The following is a 20,754-nucleotide window of genomic DNA, read 5'->3' on the forward strand; positions in this document are numbered from 1 at the left end:
TTTTATTTATTTATTTGTTGGATTTGTATGCCGCCCCTCCCCGTAGACTCGGGGCGGCTAACAACAGTAATAAAAACAGCATATAACAATCCAATATTAAAACCCTTATTAAAACCAAACATACATACAGACATACCAAGCATAAAATTGTAAAGGCCTAGGGGGAAAGAGTATCTCAGTTCCCTCATGCCTGGCAGCAGAGGTGGGTTTTAAGAAGCTTACGAAAGGCAAGGAGGGTGGGGGCAATTCTAATCTCTGGGGGGAGTTGGTTCCAGAGGGCCGGGGCCGCCACAGAGAAGGCTCTTCCCCTGGGTCACGCCAAGTGACATTGTTTAGTTGACGGGACCCGGAGAAGACTCACTCTGTGGGACCTAACTGGTCGCTGGGATTCGTGCAGCAGAAGGTGGTCCCTGAGGTAATCTGATCCGGTGCCATGGCAGTTGTTAAGTGAATGCCATACCCTAGTCATTAAACAAATCCATACATTCCTATGGGTGTATTTTACTGGAAACCAACAAAACAAAAGTCGCAAATTGAGGTAATTTGAATGTGAAACACCACAACCAACCATAAAGGCTAGTCAGATGCCAAGTGCCTGAAATGCGATTAGGTAACTACAAGTTGTTTGTTTCTACAGCTGTTGAAATTCTGGAACCGGTTGTACATAACTTTTGGCAGGTCTGTCATAGTTTTGAATGCTAAGAGACTGGTCATTAAGTGAAGTGTATAGTTAGTTGGGTTTTCATGCCAGCAGGACAGAATTCAGTGCAACAAATTCCACTTTTGTGTATGCCTTAAATCTGGAAGGATTATGAGGATTCTCTTAGGAGGCGTTCAGTAGAGTGCTTCAGGAGTAGAAAGGGAAGTTCAACAATAAAGTCTCTTTGAGTAGACTTCATCTCCCATTGATCTCATGGATATATTTATAAGGCAATAGGGCAGGACTATTTTAACACTGCCTTCATCCAGGGTTCATTTTTGACTTCCCAGTCTGTTCTGCCGGCGTGTTTCAATCACCTGTAATTACAGGGTAATTAGTCCAGGAAGACACACACCACACAATAAATGAAAACCCAAAAGTTTTTATAAACAGAAAAACAAAAATAGCTCCCCTTTTAAATGTCAAAGGGATTTTCTGGTACACACAAGCCACAGGTTAAATGCAATCCAATTGCTCACCCAATAACTAGGAAATTGAGTCCAATTCTAAAGTCTAGAGAGTCCACACACAATCTTGAACAGCACAAAAACCACAATCTTGACGAAACAATGAATCAGATAAACTGCCATGAGGCTAAAACACCAAGCTGCACTTTTATCTGTAGCACTAATTACAGCAGCCCCACCCAACCACAGGTGGCCTCATTTTCTCTTGTAATAATCCTTCAGTTGTTGTCTCCTATGCATCACTCTACGCATGCGTGGATGTGTCATTAATTCTTGTTCAGAATCCAGGGATGATACAGATGATTGATCTTCTCCTGGGCTGTCTGCCAAACTCCCCTCTTCCCTGTCACTCACGCTTCCTTGGTCAGAGGAGGCTTCGTCGGCAGATTCCATCGGGAGCAACACAGGCCTGCGGCATGTGGATGTTTTTCCCCCCACATCCACCTGCACATTCCGTGGGGCAGTAGCTGGGCCAGAGCTAACCACAACACAGTCTAGCCTTGATCATTCTGTTTTTCTGTTGATGTCATTTCCCCTTTATGTTCAATTGGAATGTACCATTAAGGCAAGAATTTTTAATAATAAAGGAATTTTCTTTTTTGATTTTTGAAATATGACGTTCTTGCTATAAGAATTCCTTCTCATGCTTCTTATCTGTTGTCTGTCATATCTTGTCAGATGTAAATAACCATTTGTTGAATTGAGAGCACAGAAGAGTTTGTTACCTATACACAAGAATCTGGTCAACTAAGGGTCAAAGCTAGATAAAAGTTAACAGAATACACAGAAAGCTGGGCTGGGTCTCTTATGGCAACATAACAACTCCAAACTGCTGACATGTTTAACCTCACCTTTCAGCTCAGCCTGGTCTTCTCCTGCACATCCTGAATGTCACTTTGACATTTTCAGCTTTTTAACTTGTCTCTCTAGTAACTTTTTTCCTTCCCTCCTCTCCCAGTTATTTTCCATGTTCATAATACTTTCTACTTTGTTATCAGTAAATTGTGCCATTTTTTTTTCTTAACCTACTACATTAGCTGTCATAACTTTCCCACATGATAAGAAAATTTGCTGATACTTTTTATTAGAGATAGGTCAATAGAACAATTATAGTTATCGGTGACTGTAAACTACTCATTTTCTCTTTGCTGAAAAAAAAGAGAACAATGTACTGTACTTGTGATTTATGGGTTTGAAAAAGGTAGCTTATTTAAAGAGTGAAATTATAATGTAACCTTAGAGAGAGAGGATAAAATTCAAATGCATTTATATCTACTGCCAAAAAGATTAGAACTGCTTCTTTATAGTTCCTGCCTGCAGATGTAAGTGCATCAATTTACATTTAGTTTTTCAAAAACTGGGGAGCTCCAGTTCATTGTGGGAACCATGAGCTGGGGTGGCGCAGCAGGTAGAGTGCTGTACTGCAGGCCACTGAAGCTGACTGTAGATCTGTAGGTCAGCGGTTCAAATCTCACCACCAGCTGAAGGTTGACTCAGCCTTCCATCCTTCCGAGGTGGGTAAAATGAGGACCCGGATTGTGGGGGCAATAGGCTGGCTCTGTTAAAAAGTGCCATTGCTAATATGTTGTAAGCCGCCCTGAGTCTAAGGAGAAGGGCGGCATAAAAATCAAATAAATAAATAAATAAATGAATGAATGCCAACATATACTGTGACATACTGAAGCAGCACCCCCCTTTGGAGACTGGGATGCAGAGCAGTATTCTAACATGATAACGACCCCAAACATACCTTCAAAAGTACCACTGCCTTGCTAAAGAAGCTGAGAGGTAAAGGGCAAGCATAACTCCAGACCTAAACCTTGTTGAGCATCTGTGCGGCATCCTGAAACAGAAGGTGGAGGTGTGCAAGTTCCCTAAGGTCCACCAGCTCTGTGATGTCATAATGGAGGAGTGGAAGAGGATTCTAGTGGCAAGCTGTGAAGTTCTGGTGAACTTTATTCCCAAGTGGGTTAAGGCAGTGCTGGAAAATAATAGTGGCCACACAAAATATTAATGCTTTGGGTCCCATTTTGGAGGAGGGGTGGCATATAAATCAATCAAACTATCAAACAAATACTTAGGGGTGTACTCATTTTTGTTGCCAGCAGTTTAGACATTAATGGCTATGTGTTGCGTTATTTTGAGGGGACTGTGCATTTATTTGTTTATTTTATTTCATTTCATTCTATTCATTTTATTATTTTATTTTATTATTTTGTTTTATTTTATTTTATTTTTTTGTTTTGTTTTATTTATTTTATTATTTTATATTTTATATTTTATATTTTATTTTATTTTATTTATTTTATTATTTTATTTTATTTTATTTTACTACTTATTTTATTTTATTTTTATTTATTTTACTTATTTTTTATTTTATTTTATTTTATTTTAATATTTCTATGCCGCCCTTCTCCTGAGACTCAGGGCGGCTTACAACAAAATAAATTACATAAAAATCTAACAGTTATGTTCTAAAACCCCTAATTCATTTTAAAAAACAATCATCCACATTTCATTCATTCATAGGCCAGGGTAGCTGTTAAGATTCAATGTTAAGACCCCAAGCCTGTCTGCAGAGGTGTGTTTTTTAAGGCTTTACGAAAGGCTGAGAGTGTGGGGGCAGTATGAATCTCCAGGGGGAGTTGTTTCCAGAGATCCGGGGCTGCCACAGAGAAGGCTCTTCCCCTAGGCACCGGCAGACAGTATTGTCTGGCTGACAGGACCTGGAGAAGGCCAACTCTTTGGGACCTAACTGGCTGTTTAACATTTACACTGTTATACAAGCTGTTTACTCACATTGTAGCCAAGTATCATTTCTTCAGCGTTGTCACATGAAAAGATATACTTACAGTAAATATTTGCAAAATGTAAGACGGTGTACTCTCTTCTGTGACATACTGCATGTTTGTTTTCAGTTGTCATTTACAACTTTTGTCTGCATAGCTCTTTTTTTTGTTTAATCCTATGTGTAGACAGTTTGCTGCCAAGTGATTTGTAATTTTTTAATGTTGTTGAAATGATATCATTTCAAATGGGTGCTATGGGGTTAGGGTGCGCTTTGACCCTGTTCAGTAGAGATTGACGAAATATTTCAGGCCAACATTCAAAGTCATGGTGAACTTTTCTGTTCATGTTAGCAGAATAGGGCTGGTATTTTTCCTCCAATTCTAACATAAATCATAGAAGCCATTTATTTTGCTGTGGTCAGTTAAACATTGCCATGGCCTCAATTGTGGCTTAGTGACTAACATAATTCTGTTTGACCATATAAATAATATATAATAATATTAACAGGAATAGAAACATTGGTTCACTATTGCATTTCTTTCTTTTCTGTAGGCCCACGCCAAAGTGTGGCATCTTTATAATGACAATTTTCGTCCGACTCAAAAAGGCCAAGTATCAATTGCTTTAAGTTCTCACTGGATAAAACCTCAAAACATGACCGAAAATAATATAAAGAATTGCCAGAAATCTCTTGACTTTGTGCTGGGCTGGTTTGCTAAGCCTATATTCATGGATGGAGACTACCCCCAGAGCATGAAACATCATCTTTCCTTGACATTACCCGAATTCACCGATGCAGAAAAGAACTTAATCAGAGGAACAGCTGATTTCTTTGCTCTTTCTTTCGGGGCCACACTAAGTTTTACTCGTGTGGATCCAGACATGTTGTTCAAGCAGAAGCAGACATTGAAACTCAGGCAGCTGCTTTACTGGATAAACAGGGAATATAATCCATCACAGATCTTCATTGTGGAAAACGGTTGGTATGTTTCTGGAAGTACAACGACAGATGATGCCAATTATATGTGTTACCTTAAAGATTTCATACAGGACACACTAAAAGGTAAGGTTGCCTTTGGCATCCCTGTCAGGATGTATTAATTAAGCCTCTTAAAATGTTTAAGCAAAGCATATTTATTTATTTATTTATTTATTTTAATTTATTTTATTTGTTTTATTTATGTTATTTATTTGTTTATTTAATTAATTAATTTATTTGATTTGATTTGATTTGATTTGTATGCCGCCCCTCTCCGCAGACTCGGGGCGGCTAACAACAGTAACAAAACAGTATAATCCAATACTAAAAAACAGTTAAAACCCATTATATAAAAACCAATCATACATACAGACATGCCATGCATAAAATTTTAAATGCCTAGGGGGAGAGTGTATCTCAATTCCCCCATGCCTGGCGGCAGAGGTGGGTTTTCAGCACCTTACGAAAGGCAAGGAGGGTGGGGGCAATTCTAATCTCTGGGGGGAGTTGGTTCCAGAGGGCCGGGGCCGCCACAGAGAAGGCTCTTCCCCTGGGTCTCGCCAAACGACATTGTTTGGTTGACGGGACCCGGAGAAGACCCACTCTGTGGGACCTAACTGGTCGCTGGGATTCGTGCAGCAGAAGGCGGTCCCTGAGATAATCTGGTCCGGTGCCATGAATGTACTTGTGATTTATGTCAATTAAATAAGGTCTATTTGAACATTAATGAACAGGTATTTACATGCAGACGGTTTTCCTTTTTTCTTCCTTAATATGTTATTTTTCTTAGTAAAGAAAATACAGTATGAAAGGAGATATGGGAAAAATATGGGCAGATTAGAGCTGAAAGGCCGTAAAAATTGAATTCCTTGGAAAGTTCCAATCATGAGGGCAAACATTTGAAAGTGAGAAATCTTGATTGAATGAGATTATGATCTTTTTCAAAAAAGAAAAGACTTACCATTTATCATTGCAAAAACATTTTCTGAACATGAACTGATATTATCTAAAAGGTTGAATCATGGCAACTGAAGCAAATTTTGTTAATCTCAGATGTTTCATTGCGCAGCCAAGCAATTTTATCAGTGGGGAAAAAAATGTCAGACAGTCAACTTTTGCCACACCAATTTCAGGGGTTTCTTTCAAAATTGTATTGCAATATGTCAATGAAGACTCAGTAAGACTCAATATGCAGCTCCATATCAGTTATATTTATACCTCTTTGAAAATGAATTCAAGGGTTGGTAAATGGATCGGGGGGGGGGAATTAATTTTTATTTTCAAAGAACAATTAAACTATACCATTTTCCTATGGAAAATTAAGTTTGTAGTCAGGTTGTATTAATTTTTGTAGCTCTTTCTAAATTGTGGTAACATTTTTAATGTTTAACATTTTTAATTCTAAAGTCAATTAACACTTGTTTACTGTTACAATTTATATCTTGCAAACTTATAACAAAACAGTCAAGACTTACATATGCACACTACTTTGTGCGTATTTTAGATATTATAGTAGAGACATTGCAAGAAAAGAGCCTATATTTAAAAAGGTTGGGAAACCATGTCTGCATATATTGCATCTCTGTTTTTGTTGTCTTGAATAATTTCCATACTAATGACTTACAGCATTTTGTTAGCATCATTCAGCCATTGTTGAAGTGATATTATTGTAATAAATCCTACCCGTAATTTGAATTCAGTATTTCTTTTGTTGGTTTATGCCAGCCCATCCAATTTGCTTCTACAGTGGTACCTCATCTTACGAACGCCTCTTCTAACGAACTTTTCAAGATACGAACCCGGTGTTTAAGATTTTTTTGCCTCTTCTTCCGAACTATTTTCACCTTACGAACCCAAGCCGCTGCTGCTGGGATGAAGGGCTTTCTTTTCCCCCCCTTTTTTGAAGAAAGAAAAGGGAGGGGCGGCTTGGAGGGGGAAAAGACTGCATTTAAATAACTAGGAGGACAGCGTGTTTGCAGAGGCACTGAAAGGGTGTCTTTTGAAGAAAGAAAAGGGAGGGGCACCCCCCTTGCCTTTCTTCTTTCCCACTCACCCTTTAGCCTAGCCTTGCTTCTTCCACCCGCCCCCTTTAGCTGCTCCTCCCTGCCCTCTGATCGCCTCCCTTCTAAAGTTTGGCATTTTCCTGAAGGATTTGCAGGCATTATTTGCTTTTACATTGATTCCTATGGGAAACATTGTTTCATCTTACGAACTTTTCACCTTACAAACCTCCTCCTGGAACCAATTAAGTTCGTATCATGAGGTACCACTGTACTCTGTTTGTTTCTTTTTATTCTAGCCTTTTAACTCTCCAGCTGTGTTTGACCGCAACTCTGAAATCTTTTGGAAGGCTCTGTTAAGCCAAAGTCTTTTCTGCAAAATTGATGTAACTGTTCAGAAGTGTACAGTGTTTAATTAGTTCTGTGTGTATTGTTTATTCTTCAGCTATCAGATACGATGGAGTTCCTGTGATGGGGTATACCGTTTGGTCCCTCATGGATGGCTTTGAATGGTTCAGAGGCTACGTTCGACGGGGCTTATTTTATGTTGACTTTCAGAGCGAGGATAAAAAAATGACGATGAAATCTTCGGGTTTGTTTTATCAAAAGCTGATTCAAGACAATGGTTTCCTCCCAACACCAGAAACCCAACCTTTCAAAGGAACATTCCCCTGTAATTTTGCTTGGGGGGTCACCGAAAACTTTCTTCAGGTGAGAAAATTGAGAAACCAAATGAGATTTTCGAGTCTTTCTTTAGTGCTAATAGATGGCGATTTTGTCTGATTCAATACAAGCATTTTATAATTGTACCGATTTGATGGAATTTTCTGATAAAGCTCTTCATAAATAGCACATCTCTCTTTCATATGAGAAATATCTATACACATCTAGAGAGCAATTACAAAATGTATTATCTTTCAGCTTTTTGTTATTTCCCTCCTGTACAAGGAATTTTTGTTTTCTCCTAAGGAACCTATATGTTACCCACATTAAGTATGAAAAGTGGTATAGAAATTTGATCAATAATAAATAAACAAACCATTGGACAGTATAACATTTTCTTTTAATAGATTGTTGGCAGAAATATGGAATAAACGCAGAAATGGTCATACATTCACAAAAAAAGATACCATTTTCTGTTTGTGATAATATTAGTTTGTTGCTAGCTGTTTTTTTTATTTATTTTTTTATTTATTTATTTTGTCCAATACACAATGAGGGTTTTAGTGGGTATATATCTATATACACATAGTAAAATACATGATGAAGGTGATAGAGGAGATACTCATAGTAAAATATATCTAAGAAATAATAGAAAAGAAGGTATAGTAATAGAACATATCAATAACAGAATAGAAGAAGAGACATAGGAATAGAAGAAAGGTATAGGAGATATAGGAGAGCAATAGGACAGGGGATGGAAGGCACTCTAGTGCACTTGTACTCGCCCCTTACTGACCTCTTAGGAATCTGGATAGGTCAACCGTAGATAATCTAAGGGTAAAGTGTTGGGGGTTTGGGGATGACACTATGGAATCCGGTAATGAGTTCCACGCTTCGACAACTCGGTTACTGAAGTCATATTTTTTACAGTCAAGTTTGGAGCGGTTAATATTAAGTTTAAATCTGTTGTGTGCTCTTGTGTTGTTGTGGTTGACGCTGAAGTAGTCGCTGACAGGCAGGACGTTGCAGCATATGATCTTGTGGGCAATACTTAGATCTTGTTTAAGGCGTCTTAGTTCTAAACTTTCTAGGCCCAGGATTGAAAGTCTAGTCTCTAGTTTCTATTTGTGACAGATTTAATTCCTTTCTCCCTCTCTGTTTTTAGGTAGATGCAACACGATCTCAGTTTACTGACCCTAATATTTATATATGGGGACTTCACCAAACCAAGAATCTTCTCAGAATTGATGGAAGTGGTGTTCTGAAACTCAAGCCTCACTGTGTTGATTTTTCTCACGTCAGACTTCAGATTTCTTTACTTCAGAAAATGCATATCACACACTTCCATTTTTCACTAGCGTGGTCTTTGATCCTCCCTCTTGGCAATGAGACAAATGTAAACCAAACACTTCTGTTTTATTATCAGTGTGTTTTCAATGAACTGATCAAAGTTAATATCACTCCGGTAGTTACTTTGTGGCAACCTGGAGCTACGAATCAAGGGCTCCCTTTTTCACTGGCCAGCAAAGGAGGATGGGAGAGCCAACATACCGTGGAAGCTTTTGTTGAGTATGCTCATTTCTGTTTTAAAAACTTTGGACGTCATGTCAAATTTTGGATCACCATGAATGAACCCAACGAAGAGAACTTGACCTACAAAGCTGCACATAATCTCTTGAAAGCTCATGGCAAAGCATGGCATCTCTATGATAAAAAATTCAGAAAGATTCAAAACGGTAAAATATCAATTGCCTTACATGCTGACTGGGTTGAGCCCGCCAGTCCCTTTTCAAAAAAGAGTGAAGACGCAGCCAGGCGAGCTTTGGAATTTTTCATTGGCTGGCTGGCAGAGCCAATCTTTGGGTCTGGAAATTATCCAGAAGTGATGCGGCAGTTGCTTCGCCAAAAAACCAATCTAGGTTTTTCTAATTCTCAATTGCCTTATTTCACAGCGAAGGAAAGGGATCTAATACAGGGCTCCTTTGATTTTTTTGCTCTGAGCCACTATACCACCATTCTTGTCGGTTCCGAAAAAGACATTCCTAAAAAGTATGATCCCCTTCTTGATATCCAAATAGTGAAAGATTTAACTTGGCTGGAATCGCCCAGCCAAACTCCAGTGGTGCCCTGGGGACTACGGAAGCTTCTCAATTGGATTAAACATAAATATGGCAATATCCCAATTTATATCTTAGCCAATGGAATCGATGATAAGCAGGCCTATGACAAGTTAAGGATACATTACCTGGAGAATTATATTAATGAAGCCTTAAAAGGTAAGGATCTTATGAAAAAAAAGTTAATACTTTCTCCCCCCCAAATTTTTTTTCTCCACATTCAACGAACAAATCCATATGTCTTCAATGCATCTTAATATACATAAATCATTATTCAAATGAATAAACTAGATCATATTCCAGATTAACTTTATATTATTTCATCTGTATCTAACTTCCTCATTTCCACTTCCCTCCTTCTATCTCAGGCGACTATTCCGCCTCTACTACCTACGTTCTTACTCCTTTTCCTTCCTTCTACTACTACCATTCCCTTCTCCTTCCTCCTACTTTCTAATCTTTCCCCTTTCTCTCCTTCCTTCCTACCTCCCATCTACCCTCTAAATCAGTGGCCGCAAACCTTTTTTCCCTCAGGCTATCGCACATTTGCAAGTGCCTACATCCATAATTCAATACGTCGGGAGGGCAGAAATAGCTTCCCCCATCCCCTGAAGGCCCTCTGAAGGCTGGAAACAGCCTGTTTAGCAACTTCTAGTGAACAGGTCACCCAGGTCACCAATGGCCCCACTTCTCCACCCCTCCAGGGTGGTTCTGGTCTGGTTCCAACTGAACCAGATCCCCCAAGCAACGTGGATATCGGGCTCCCCTGCGAAGCGCAGGGAACTCCATGTCGCTGGGGTGTATGGCCACACCGTCCTCCTAAAGGTCCATTCATGTTTAATAACCATATATTTTGTTGCATTGGAACTATGTGTATGGGAAGGGCAGAGAAAAATATACTAGCACTGTGGCTTCAAATTATAAAATAAATAAAAACTAAGAGTGTACAATGGCTTGAAGGCTAGGCAAGGAATCCAGGGCACACAGGTGCAAACAGCATTTGTCTGCAAGTCCTTAAACAGAACATGTTTTCTAGGATCACATGCTTGGAATAACATTTGGGTCTTCAGAACCAAAGAATAGGAAGGTCTACTTAAAAATTTAGTTTTCCCAAATATAAAGCAGGATAAAAACGTGTCTGAGAAAAAATAGAAAAATAACTTTTTAAAAAAATATGAAACCATTGATTCTAATGTATATATCCATGCAGTTAGGTTTTAGGGGTCTTTTTTTTTGCTATCTTTGCAATCTCTTGTGCACATTTTTACCTGTCTGTCATCCTATCATCTTTTCTCCTTCCAAAGTTATATCACAGTGATATTTAAAAAAGCAAACAAACAGTATATTGCTTTATCTTCTGTTGCTGTGAGGTAGTATCTCTTTTAATCTGTTGCTTTTAATGAAAGTTTTTAAAATTATTTTTTCCTATGAAAAGATAAAGTAAAAATAAAATAAGGAGAATAAATAAAAAATAAGAGAAAAGGCTGATGGTTTTCAGTGTTTGTTCCAAACAAGGTGAGTTGTTTGAGTATGATTGCATTTTGATATTTTTATTTTAATGTAAAAGTAGGCATAGGAAACTTCATATTTGAAAAGTGTGATCAATTTAGTAAAGTTTGTATTACTTCTTTTGTATTGGTCATGACATTTGGTGGGTTACAAACTCTGTAGTCAAGAAATGTTTACTAATGTACAATAAGATTGTTGCTAAAATAAATACACCACTAATTTTTTGTTCTTCTGTCCTTTTCTCTCTGTGTGTTGGTTTTTGTTTTTAGCCTACACTTTGGATGATGTTAATCTCCATGGCTATTTTGCCTATTCTTTCAGTGACAGAGGGGATTCCAAATCATATGGCCTCTACCGTTACGAGATGAACAAGTATGAGGCGAAACCTTCGCTGATGTACTATAGGCAGATAATTGACAATAACGTTTCTCCTGGCTCTGAAAGCCAAGACCATCTCTGCCCCAAAGAGCTTCTTCGTTGTCTAGAATGTGAATCTTTCCAACCCAGAAAAATTCTATTGATATTTACGTCATTCATACTCTTTGCTTTCATCGTTATTATATTTCTGATGGCTTACTACTCCAAGAAGATTGAAAGACGATCCAAATATCCCTCTCCTGTGCTTTGCCGCCTTTCACCTGTGTTACTTGGAAAAGTCTGGAAATAATTATGCACTAAGCTGTGATCATTTTTGCACTGTGTTGGCCAGATGTCTTTAACTTTAGGACTTATGGACTTCACAAGTCTGGAGAATTCTGGGAGTTGAAGTCTACAAGTCTTAAAGTTGCCACGTTTGAAGACCTCTGATGTAAGCCATCTAATGCTGTGATTTTCTAAGCCCATAAGTCAGTGATGGCGAACCTATGATACTGGTGCCACAGGTGGCATGCAGAGCCATATCTGCTGGCACGCAAGCTGTTGCCCGAGCTCCAATGTGTATGTGTGTGCTGGCCAGCTAGGTTTTGGCTCGCACAGAGGCTCTGGGAGGGCGTTTTTGGCTTCCAGAGAGCCTCCAGGGGGGATGAGGGAAGACGTTTTTACCCTCCCCCGGCTCTAGGGAAGCCTTTGGAGCCTGAGGAGGGCAAAACACGAGCCTACTGGGCCTACCAGGAGTTGGGAAACAGGCCGTCTCCGGCCTCCAGAGGGCCTCCGGGGGCAGGAGAAGCTGTTTTTGCCCTCCCGAGGCATTGAATTATGGGTCCGGGCACTTATGCATGCACGATAGTATGCGTGCACGCTTTTTCGACACCCGAGGGAAAAAAGGTTCGCCTTCACTGCCATAAGTGAATCATGTTCATGAAGTTTGAGTGATTCCTCTTGGGATTGGTGTTAGCATTTTGACTTTTAGTTCCTTAATATTAATTCTTCTCCAATAGTTGCTTTGATTCATCAAGGGACGAGGAAAACATAGCCCTCCCTTGCATAATTAGAAAGATGCCCATGTTCACCTGCACCATGCTGATAGAGATTTCTTTGAGCAGAATGTCTCTTGGTGAGGATGGGGTTTGAAATGAATAACTTGTACAAATGCTATGGGGAGGACTACTTATTCAGTATGCTGTCAGTGATTCCTTCTTTCAGGACACTCCCTTCTTCTCCCCTCTTTCCAACTTCCTGTTTTATACTCCCAAGCATAATTCACCTTCTTTGTGCATGAACATGCCTAGTTTTTTTAATGAGCTGATGTTAGTTCCTGTTCTAGCAACTAGGATTTAATTTCCATAATCGTTGTAGCTTTCCTATTGTTTCCTGACTGTGTATCTATTTAATCACCATGAGAGCCTTTTTTAGCTGGGGGTTTAAAATTAGACTGACTAATTTGGATATGTTATATTTTTTAATAATAAACCTCAGGCTATTGAGTTCTCAGGATAAAAGTAAAATCTTATAAAGTCATAGACTTTAAGAGCTCAGGGATAGTGTCTTTGATTTTTAGGCGGTAGGAGCATATTCAGTCCATGTATATACCGTATTTTTCGCTCCATAACACGCAGTTTTTTTCCTCCCAAAGTAGGATGAAAAATCAGCCTCGTCTTATGGAGCAAAGATGCAGGCAGGGAGGGGGGGGGGGGAGGCTGCGAAGTCGGAAGCGCCATCCCGCCGGCTGGCTGGCTAGCTGCTGCCTGGCCCCCTCCCTCCCGGAGGAGGGTCTCCCTCCTCACCACCAGCGGCGCTCCCCCCACCAGCCAGCCAGCCAAGCCCTGCCCGCCGGAACCGGCTCCTCGCTCTCCACCCGCCGCCCGCCGTGTTTGCAGGAGGTGGGGAGGGTCGGGCGGCCCGCCAAGGCCAGGAGGGACGCCGCTGCCCCCCTTCCCTCTCTCCGCCCGCCGCTGCGCCGAGAGGAAATGCCGACAAAGGCTTTTCTCAGCGGAGGCCGGCGAAGGCGATATTCAATGCCCTGCCCGCCTCACCTTTGCCGAGAGCTCTCAGCAAGGGGGTTGTAGGAGAGGCGGGGCCGGCGGCAAAGGTGATATTCAATGTCGGGGGCGCACGGGCGGTTGCACGCGCTCCCTATCTCCCTGCTAGCCCACTCGGAATATTCAAAATAAGAAAAGCCTTTGCCGGTTAAGGTTTTTCTTATTTTGAATATTCCGAGTGGGCTAGCAGGGAGATAGGGAGCGCGTGCAACCGCCCGTGCGCCCCCGACATTGAATATCACCTTTGCCGCCGGCCCCGCCTCTCCTACAACCCCCTTGCTGAGAGCTCTCGGCAAAGGTGAGGCGGGCAGGGCGTGCGCGCGTCACCGCTGAGAAGAACGGAGAGAGAACGAGAGTGAGTGAGAGCAACAGACAGCAAGATAGTGAGAAAGAGAGAGTGAGAGAAAGGGGGGGGGGAGAGAGAGAAAGAGGGGGAGAGAGAGAAAGAGAGGGAGAGGGAGAAAGAGAGTGGGAGAGGGGGGAGAGCTAGCAAGAGAGGGAGAGAGAGAGAGAGGGAAAGGGGGGAGAGAAAGAGAGAGGGAGAGGGGGGGAGATAGCAAGAGAGGGAGAGAGAGAAAGAGAGAGGGAAAGGGGGGAGAGAAAGAGAGAGGGAGAGGGGGGAGAGATAGCAAGAGGGGGAGAGAGAGAAAGAGAGAGGGAAAGGGGGGAGAGAAAGAGAGAGGGAGAGGGGGGAGAGATAGCAAGAGAGGGAGAGAGAGAAAGAGAGAGGGAAAGGGGGAGAGAAAGAGAGGGAGGGAGAGAGAGGAGATAAAGGAAGAGGAGAGAGAGAAAGGAAGAGAAAGAAAGAAAGAGGGATAGAAAGAGAGAGAGAGAGAGAGATGCTCAGTGAGCCTTTCTTTGAAGTTGCCTTTCTTTCTTTCTTTCTTTTTCTCTCTTGCTCTCTTGCTCTTTCATTCTTTTTTCTTTCTCTTTCTTTCTTTATTTCTCTTGCTTTCTCTCCTTCCTTCCCTCCTTCCATTTCTTTCATTCCCCCTCTCTATTTTTATTTCTCTTTCATTTTCTTTCTCTCTTTCTTGCTTTCTTTCTTGCTCTTTTTCTTTCTCTCTTTTACCTTCCCTTCCTCTATTTCTTCTTTTCTTTCTCCTTCCTACCTTCTTCCCTCCCTCCCTCCCTTCAGTCCTTCCTCTCTTACTCTCCCCTTTCATAAGTTTCCTTGCTTCCTTCCTCTGTTCCTGTTCCTTCCCCCTTTCTTTCTTTCTTTCTTTCTTTCTTTCTTCCTTTCCTCCCTCCATTTCTTGCTTTCCTTTTCCTTCCTCCCTTCTTTCCTCCCTCACTCCCTTCTTTCACTCCTCTCTTCCTCTCCCCTTTTTGGCTCAAAATATTTTTTTTCTATTTTTCTCCTCTAAAATCTAGGTGCGTCTTATCAGCAGGTGCGTCTTATAGAGCGAAAAATACGGTAGTGTTTGATCTAAAAGGCTCAATTATCAGTATGCACAAATAATACTGTACTAGATGGATAAGTGCTAAGTCAATAACTGTGTTCTTGCTGATTCTTAAAATGGAAACTCAACCTAAAAAAAAATATACCGGTAACAATCCAGCATACAAATAAGAATTCTAAAGGCAAGAAAAACCATCTTAAAACTGCATTTTCATCATCTACGAATTGATAAGCAATTGTGAAGGTGCTCAGTTAAAATTTCACTTTATTTTAAAAGAGAAAATTATGGAGTCAAATAGGAATGTCTGAAGTATCGGATTTCTGTAATTTATTTGTGTAAAAAGAAGCAGCCAGGGTAATTTTGCAGCTTGTCCTCTTTTTACTTGCTGATGTTGCTCACTCTGGTGAAAGAATCTGTTTTATTGGATCTTATGTAGGAAAGCTGTAAAAAGGGCCGGAGTAAATAAGAGAACTGGTAAGCGGTGAAAGCAATATTAGTCAGACAGTAACTGCAAGATTGGGTATTTTCAGGTAAAATAATGGAAGTCCTGCCCTTATCATTCCCTTAAAATGAGGCTTGAAAGGAAGAAAGTAGAACTAGCAACCAACAGGTTTAAATCACTCCTAGCTTTTCCTACCCTGAGTCTACCAGAGAAGGGCGGCCTATAAATTCAAATAATAAATAAATAATAATAAATGTTTTTAAAATATATTTTTTCATATTACCATTTGGTACAGTCTTTACTCTCACTCTGGGGAGATAGGCAGTAGACAGACAGAGAGACAGATATAGGTAAATACTGTACATGATAGATATGGATATATAGAGATGGTAGACTAGTGATGGTGAACCTTTTTCCCCTCGGGTGCCAAAAAAGCATGAGCGTGCCCTACCATGCATGCGTGAGTGCCCACGCCCATAATTTAATGCCCGGGGAGGGCAAAAACAGCTTCCCCCCCTCTCTGGAGGCCCTCTGGAGGCTGGAAATTGCATGTTTCCCAACTTCTGATGGGTCCAGTAGGCTCGGGTTTTGCCCTCCCCAGGCTCCAAAGGTTTCCCTGGAGCTGTGGGAGGGTATAAACGCCCTCACCCATCCCCCCTTGGAGGCTCTCTGGAAGCCAAAAACGCCGTCCCAGAACCTCTGTGTGAGCCAAAAATCAGCTGGCTGGCACACACCTGCACGTTGGAGCTGAGCTAGGGCAACTACTCGCGTACTGGCACTTATGGGTTTGCGTGCCACCTGTGGCACCCATGCCTAATAATAATAATAATAATAATAATAACAACAACAACAACAACAACATAAACGACTCTGGCATAATCCAGTGAAAGTGGTCCCAGTGGTACTTGGCACACTGGGCACAGTGCCAAAGGATCTTGGCGGACATTTGAAAACCATCAGAATTGACAAAATCTCCATCTGTCAATTGCAAAAGGTCGCTTTACTGGGATCAGCAAACATAATTCGCCGCTACATCACACAGTCCTAGGTGCTTGGGAAGCGCCCAACTGGTGATGGAATACGAAATCCAGCATAGTGATCTCGTTTGCTGTGTTGCATTGACATAATAATAATAATAATAATAATAATAATAATAATAATAATAATAATTTATTAGATTTGTATGCCGCCCCTCTCCGAGGACTCGGGGGGGCTATGTTCGCTATCACTGTGATAGACCGTGTGTGCTCATCCAGCCTTTCTTCAATTGACATCTGCCAATTTACTGTTGACTCCCCAGATTCTCAACTTGGTTGACAAAATCACTGTACTCTTAATTACAGACATTCAGTATTTCTATTCTTTTCATTCTTGTCCAAACCAGCATGCAATAGTTCACAATACAAATACAAAACAATAATAAAATAGAAACATTACACATATAATCTCACGCCTCATTATAATTTCCAAAAGTAATAATTGTACAAACAATTTTTTAAAGAGCACAAACCCAATGCTAAAATAGAATAAAACAGAAACTTAAAACTTCACCTTTCGGTATTGGGTGTACAATACAGAAGAGTTTGTGAGTATAATGATATGTTTTTTCCTCTTAAATCAGGGAGTAGGAATCCAGTCTATTGAAGAACTGCACCTAATAATAGCAAGTGTGAGAACTGGATTCTATAATAAAATATATTATGATTACACTGTAAATGATAATTTGTGTATATGTACATTTATGCAGCATGGGGGGGGGAACTCATTGGTTTTGTTTTGATAGATGATAATTCTTGTTACAGTGCTAAAATTATCACTAGATAATATCCGTCAGTCTTTGCTATTAAATTTTTTTTTGAAAGCTTCTATTTTAAGTTACACTTTGGTGGGTAGAAAAAAATGGTTATTTAATGGAAAAACAAGGGCAACTGAAATATGAAGCTTATTGCCTGGGTTTATAAACCCTTTTTTCCCCAATTGTAAATTACACACTATCCCCCCCCCCAATTATTTATTTAGCAGTTGTAAATTTTGCATCTTACTGTGAATGTATCTTGTACAAGTTGATATTATTAAAAATGTATAAAAAGTGTAAAATAATCTGAATATACATTGTTGCTATTTGAAAATTCTATTTCATTCATGTCCTTTTTAATTTTTCTAATAATGTCAAGCGCCAGGGAAATCAAGAAATTCAGGCAGTTCAAGTGAGTATAAAGTTTTATTGCAAGTTTAAGCTCTCTACAACAATCTGAACTACCAGGTACTAGCTGTCAAGGGACCTTTGCTTGTAGGAATTAAGTATAGAAAGAAATTCAAGGTGGAATGGACTTAGATCTCTTGTGGATGTGCAGGGACTCATGACTGATGACGAGTTTGATCCCTCCCTCAGGCTTATAACCAATAACCTGTACATTATTTTCACTTTCCTGAAATCTACAATGTTATGTGACTTTGCACTCATATTAGAAAATTCTAATCAGGTTTGTCTTACTGTATTTTATGGAATGAATGGTAGCAGGGAATATATTTGCAAAGTGAACCAAATATTTGTCCTATTTATTATCTGATAAATTGAATTACAGTACTTTATTGCAGCAGTTCCATATCTTTTTAAAAAATAAATTTGTTTATTTAATATTTTTTGATTCAGCTAGTTTTTATTTTTTTGATATGTTTAATTAAAATATTTAGGAATTGATTGTCTTATATGAAGAACTTCAAAGGCTAGGTGAAGTATGTCCTGATCTGGGAATGTAATGCTTGAAAGTCCTAATTCAGTTTGATCCTGCATATTCATCAATTTAATTCAGACACTTGGCAGCTGATTGATATTTATGATGGTTGCAGTGTCCTGGGGTCATGTGATCACTGGGCCATGGGGGCATAGTGGTTAGAATGCAGTACTGAGGGCTGTTTCTGTTGACTGCCGACCGCCAACAGTTTAGCAGTTCGATCCTCACTGGCTCAAGGTTGACTCGGCCCTCCATCCTTCCGAGGTCAGTAATATGAGGTCCCAGACTGTTGCGGGCAATATGCTTACTCTGTAAACCATTTAGAGTGGGCTGTAAAGCACCGTGAAGCAGTAAAAGTGTTATTGCTATTGCTGTTTTGCGATCTTCTGACAAGCAAAGTCAATGTGGAAGCCAGAATCACTTAAGAACTGTGTTACTAACACAACATCTGTGGTTTTTCACTCAACAACTATGGCACAAAAGGTCATAAAATGGGGCAAGGTTCACTTAACAACTGTCTCAATTAGCAACAAAAATTTTGGTAGGCAATTGTGATAATAAGTGAAGGACTACCTGTACATTCAGAAGATATTTGGTCATATAAATATTAATACCACTCTACAATGCCCTAGTCAGACCACACCAAGAGTACTGCATTCAATTTGGGTCACCCCACTACAAAAAGGACACTGAAACTCTAGAGAATGTACAGAAAAGAGCAACTAAAATGATAAAGCTGTGGCGAGGGGGACGTTTGCCCATGTTCGCCTGGTGCACCAGTTGCGGCCCTATTTGGACCGGGACTCACCGCTAACAGTCACTCATGCCCTCATCACCTAGAGGTTCGACTACTGTAACGCTCTCTACATGGGGCTACCTTTGAAAAGTGTTCGGAAACTTCAGATCGTGCAGAATGCAGCTGCGAGAGCAGTCATGGGCTTCCCCAGGTATGCCCATGTTACACCAACACTCCGCAGTCTGCATTGGTTGCTGATCAATTTCCGGTTACAATTCAGAGTGTTGGTTATGACCTATAAAGCCCTTCATGGCATCGGACCAGAATATCTTCGAGACCGCCTTCTGCTGCACGAATCCTAGCGACCGATTAGGTCCCACAGAGTGGGCCTTCTCCGGATCCTGTCAACTAAACAATGTCGGTTGGCGGGCCCCAGGGGAAGAGCCTTCTCTGTGGCGGCCCCGACTCTGGAACCAGCTCCCCCCAGAGATTAGAACTGCCCCTACCCTCCTTGCTTTTCGCAAACTCCTTAAAACCCACCTTTGTCGTCAGGCATGGGGGAACTGAGATATCTCCCCCGGGCCTATATAATTTATGTATGGTATGTTTGTAGGTATATCTGCTTAAAAATGGGGGTTTTCAACTGTTTTAAATTTTAAATTGTAAATTATTAGATTTGTCAGGAAGTGTTTTTATTGTGTTGTGAGCCGCCCCGAGTCTACGGAGAGGGGCGGCATACAAATCTAATAAATAAATAAATAAATAAAATAAATAAAGAGACTGGAAACCAAGACATACGAAGAGAGGTTGCTGGGACTGGGCATGGATAGTTTAGCAAAAAGGAGGGTCAGAGGGGACATGACGGCAGTATACAGATATTTGAGGGGTTGTCACAGAGGAGGGGGTCACACTATTTCCCAGGGCACCAGAAGGCCAGACCAGGAGCAATGGATGGAAACTGACCAAGGAGAGATTCAACTTGGAAATAAGGAAGAACTTTCTGACCGTGAGAGCCATCAACCAGTGGAGCAGCCTGCCAGCAGAGGTTGTGAATGCCCCATCACTTGACACATTCAAAAGGAAATTGGACTGCCATCTGGTTGGGGTGGTGTAGGATTTCCTGCTTGAGCAGGGTGTTGGACCTGATCACCTGCAAAGTCCCTTCCAACTCTAATAAACAAACAAACAAACAAACACACACACGCACACACACTATCCCAAAGGTGCTTTTGGACTTTCTGGTTTTTCTTTGAAGACATTTCACTTCTCATCCAAGAAGCTTTTTCAGATAGAAAGTCCAGTTGCCTCTTGAAAATATCTTTGGGATAACCATGACCTGGATGACTGAGAATCTCCATAGACATTTGGTCATACATTAGTTAGTTAGTCAAGACATTATGTCATAAACTTTCTGTGATTGCCTTGTGTTGTTTCCCAGCAAAAAGCTGCATAATGTTGCTGTGGTATCCACGAGCAAGGAGTCAAAAAATGGCCACAAGTGTGTGATCAAAGCCCTGTGTGTTTTGTGTGTACCTGATTGCAAGGCATGTGCTGTTTATGACTTGACAAGTTTATGGCTGCATCCTAGACTGTAGAAGTTTATCATTTGCTCCAGCAGTTGCTATGAACAGGGCAGAATTTACAAGCGAGTCTCTTATTGTTGAGGAATTGTGATGCAAACAGAAAATATAATTTGACAGTACAGTATAAGCTAATGATTAAAAAAGAATGGAGGGAAAGGTGAGGAATTCTTGTTTTTATCCCAGAAGCTTCTGCAGAGTTTCAAATGTACACAG

General features: G+C 40.5%; 1 protein-coding gene across 1 annotated transcript in view; it reads left to right on the forward strand.

Moving 5' to 3' along the window:
- KL (klotho) overlaps nt 1-13,608 on the forward strand; it is a 21,635-nt gene extending 8,027 nt beyond the window's left edge. Inside the window, exons 2-5 of the mRNA XM_070749893.1 lie at nt 4,510-5,020; nt 7,382-7,647; nt 8,765-9,875; nt 11,495-13,608. Of these exons, the coding sequence (XP_070605994.1) occupies nt 4,510-5,020; nt 7,382-7,647; nt 8,765-9,875; nt 11,495-11,892 (2,286 nt within the window). The 3' untranslated portion in view covers nt 11,893-13,608. The remainder of the gene's footprint in view (nt 1-4,509; nt 5,021-7,381; nt 7,648-8,764; nt 9,876-11,494) is intronic.
- Nucleotides 13,609-20,754: the final 7,146 nt, after the last annotated feature.

Source organism: Erythrolamprus reginae, chromosome 4, assembly GCF_031021105.1.
Source record: "Erythrolamprus reginae isolate rEryReg1 chromosome 4, rEryReg1.hap1, whole genome shotgun sequence".
Taxonomy (NCBI): Eukaryota; Metazoa; Chordata; class Lepidosauria; order Squamata; family Dipsadidae; genus Erythrolamprus; species Erythrolamprus reginae.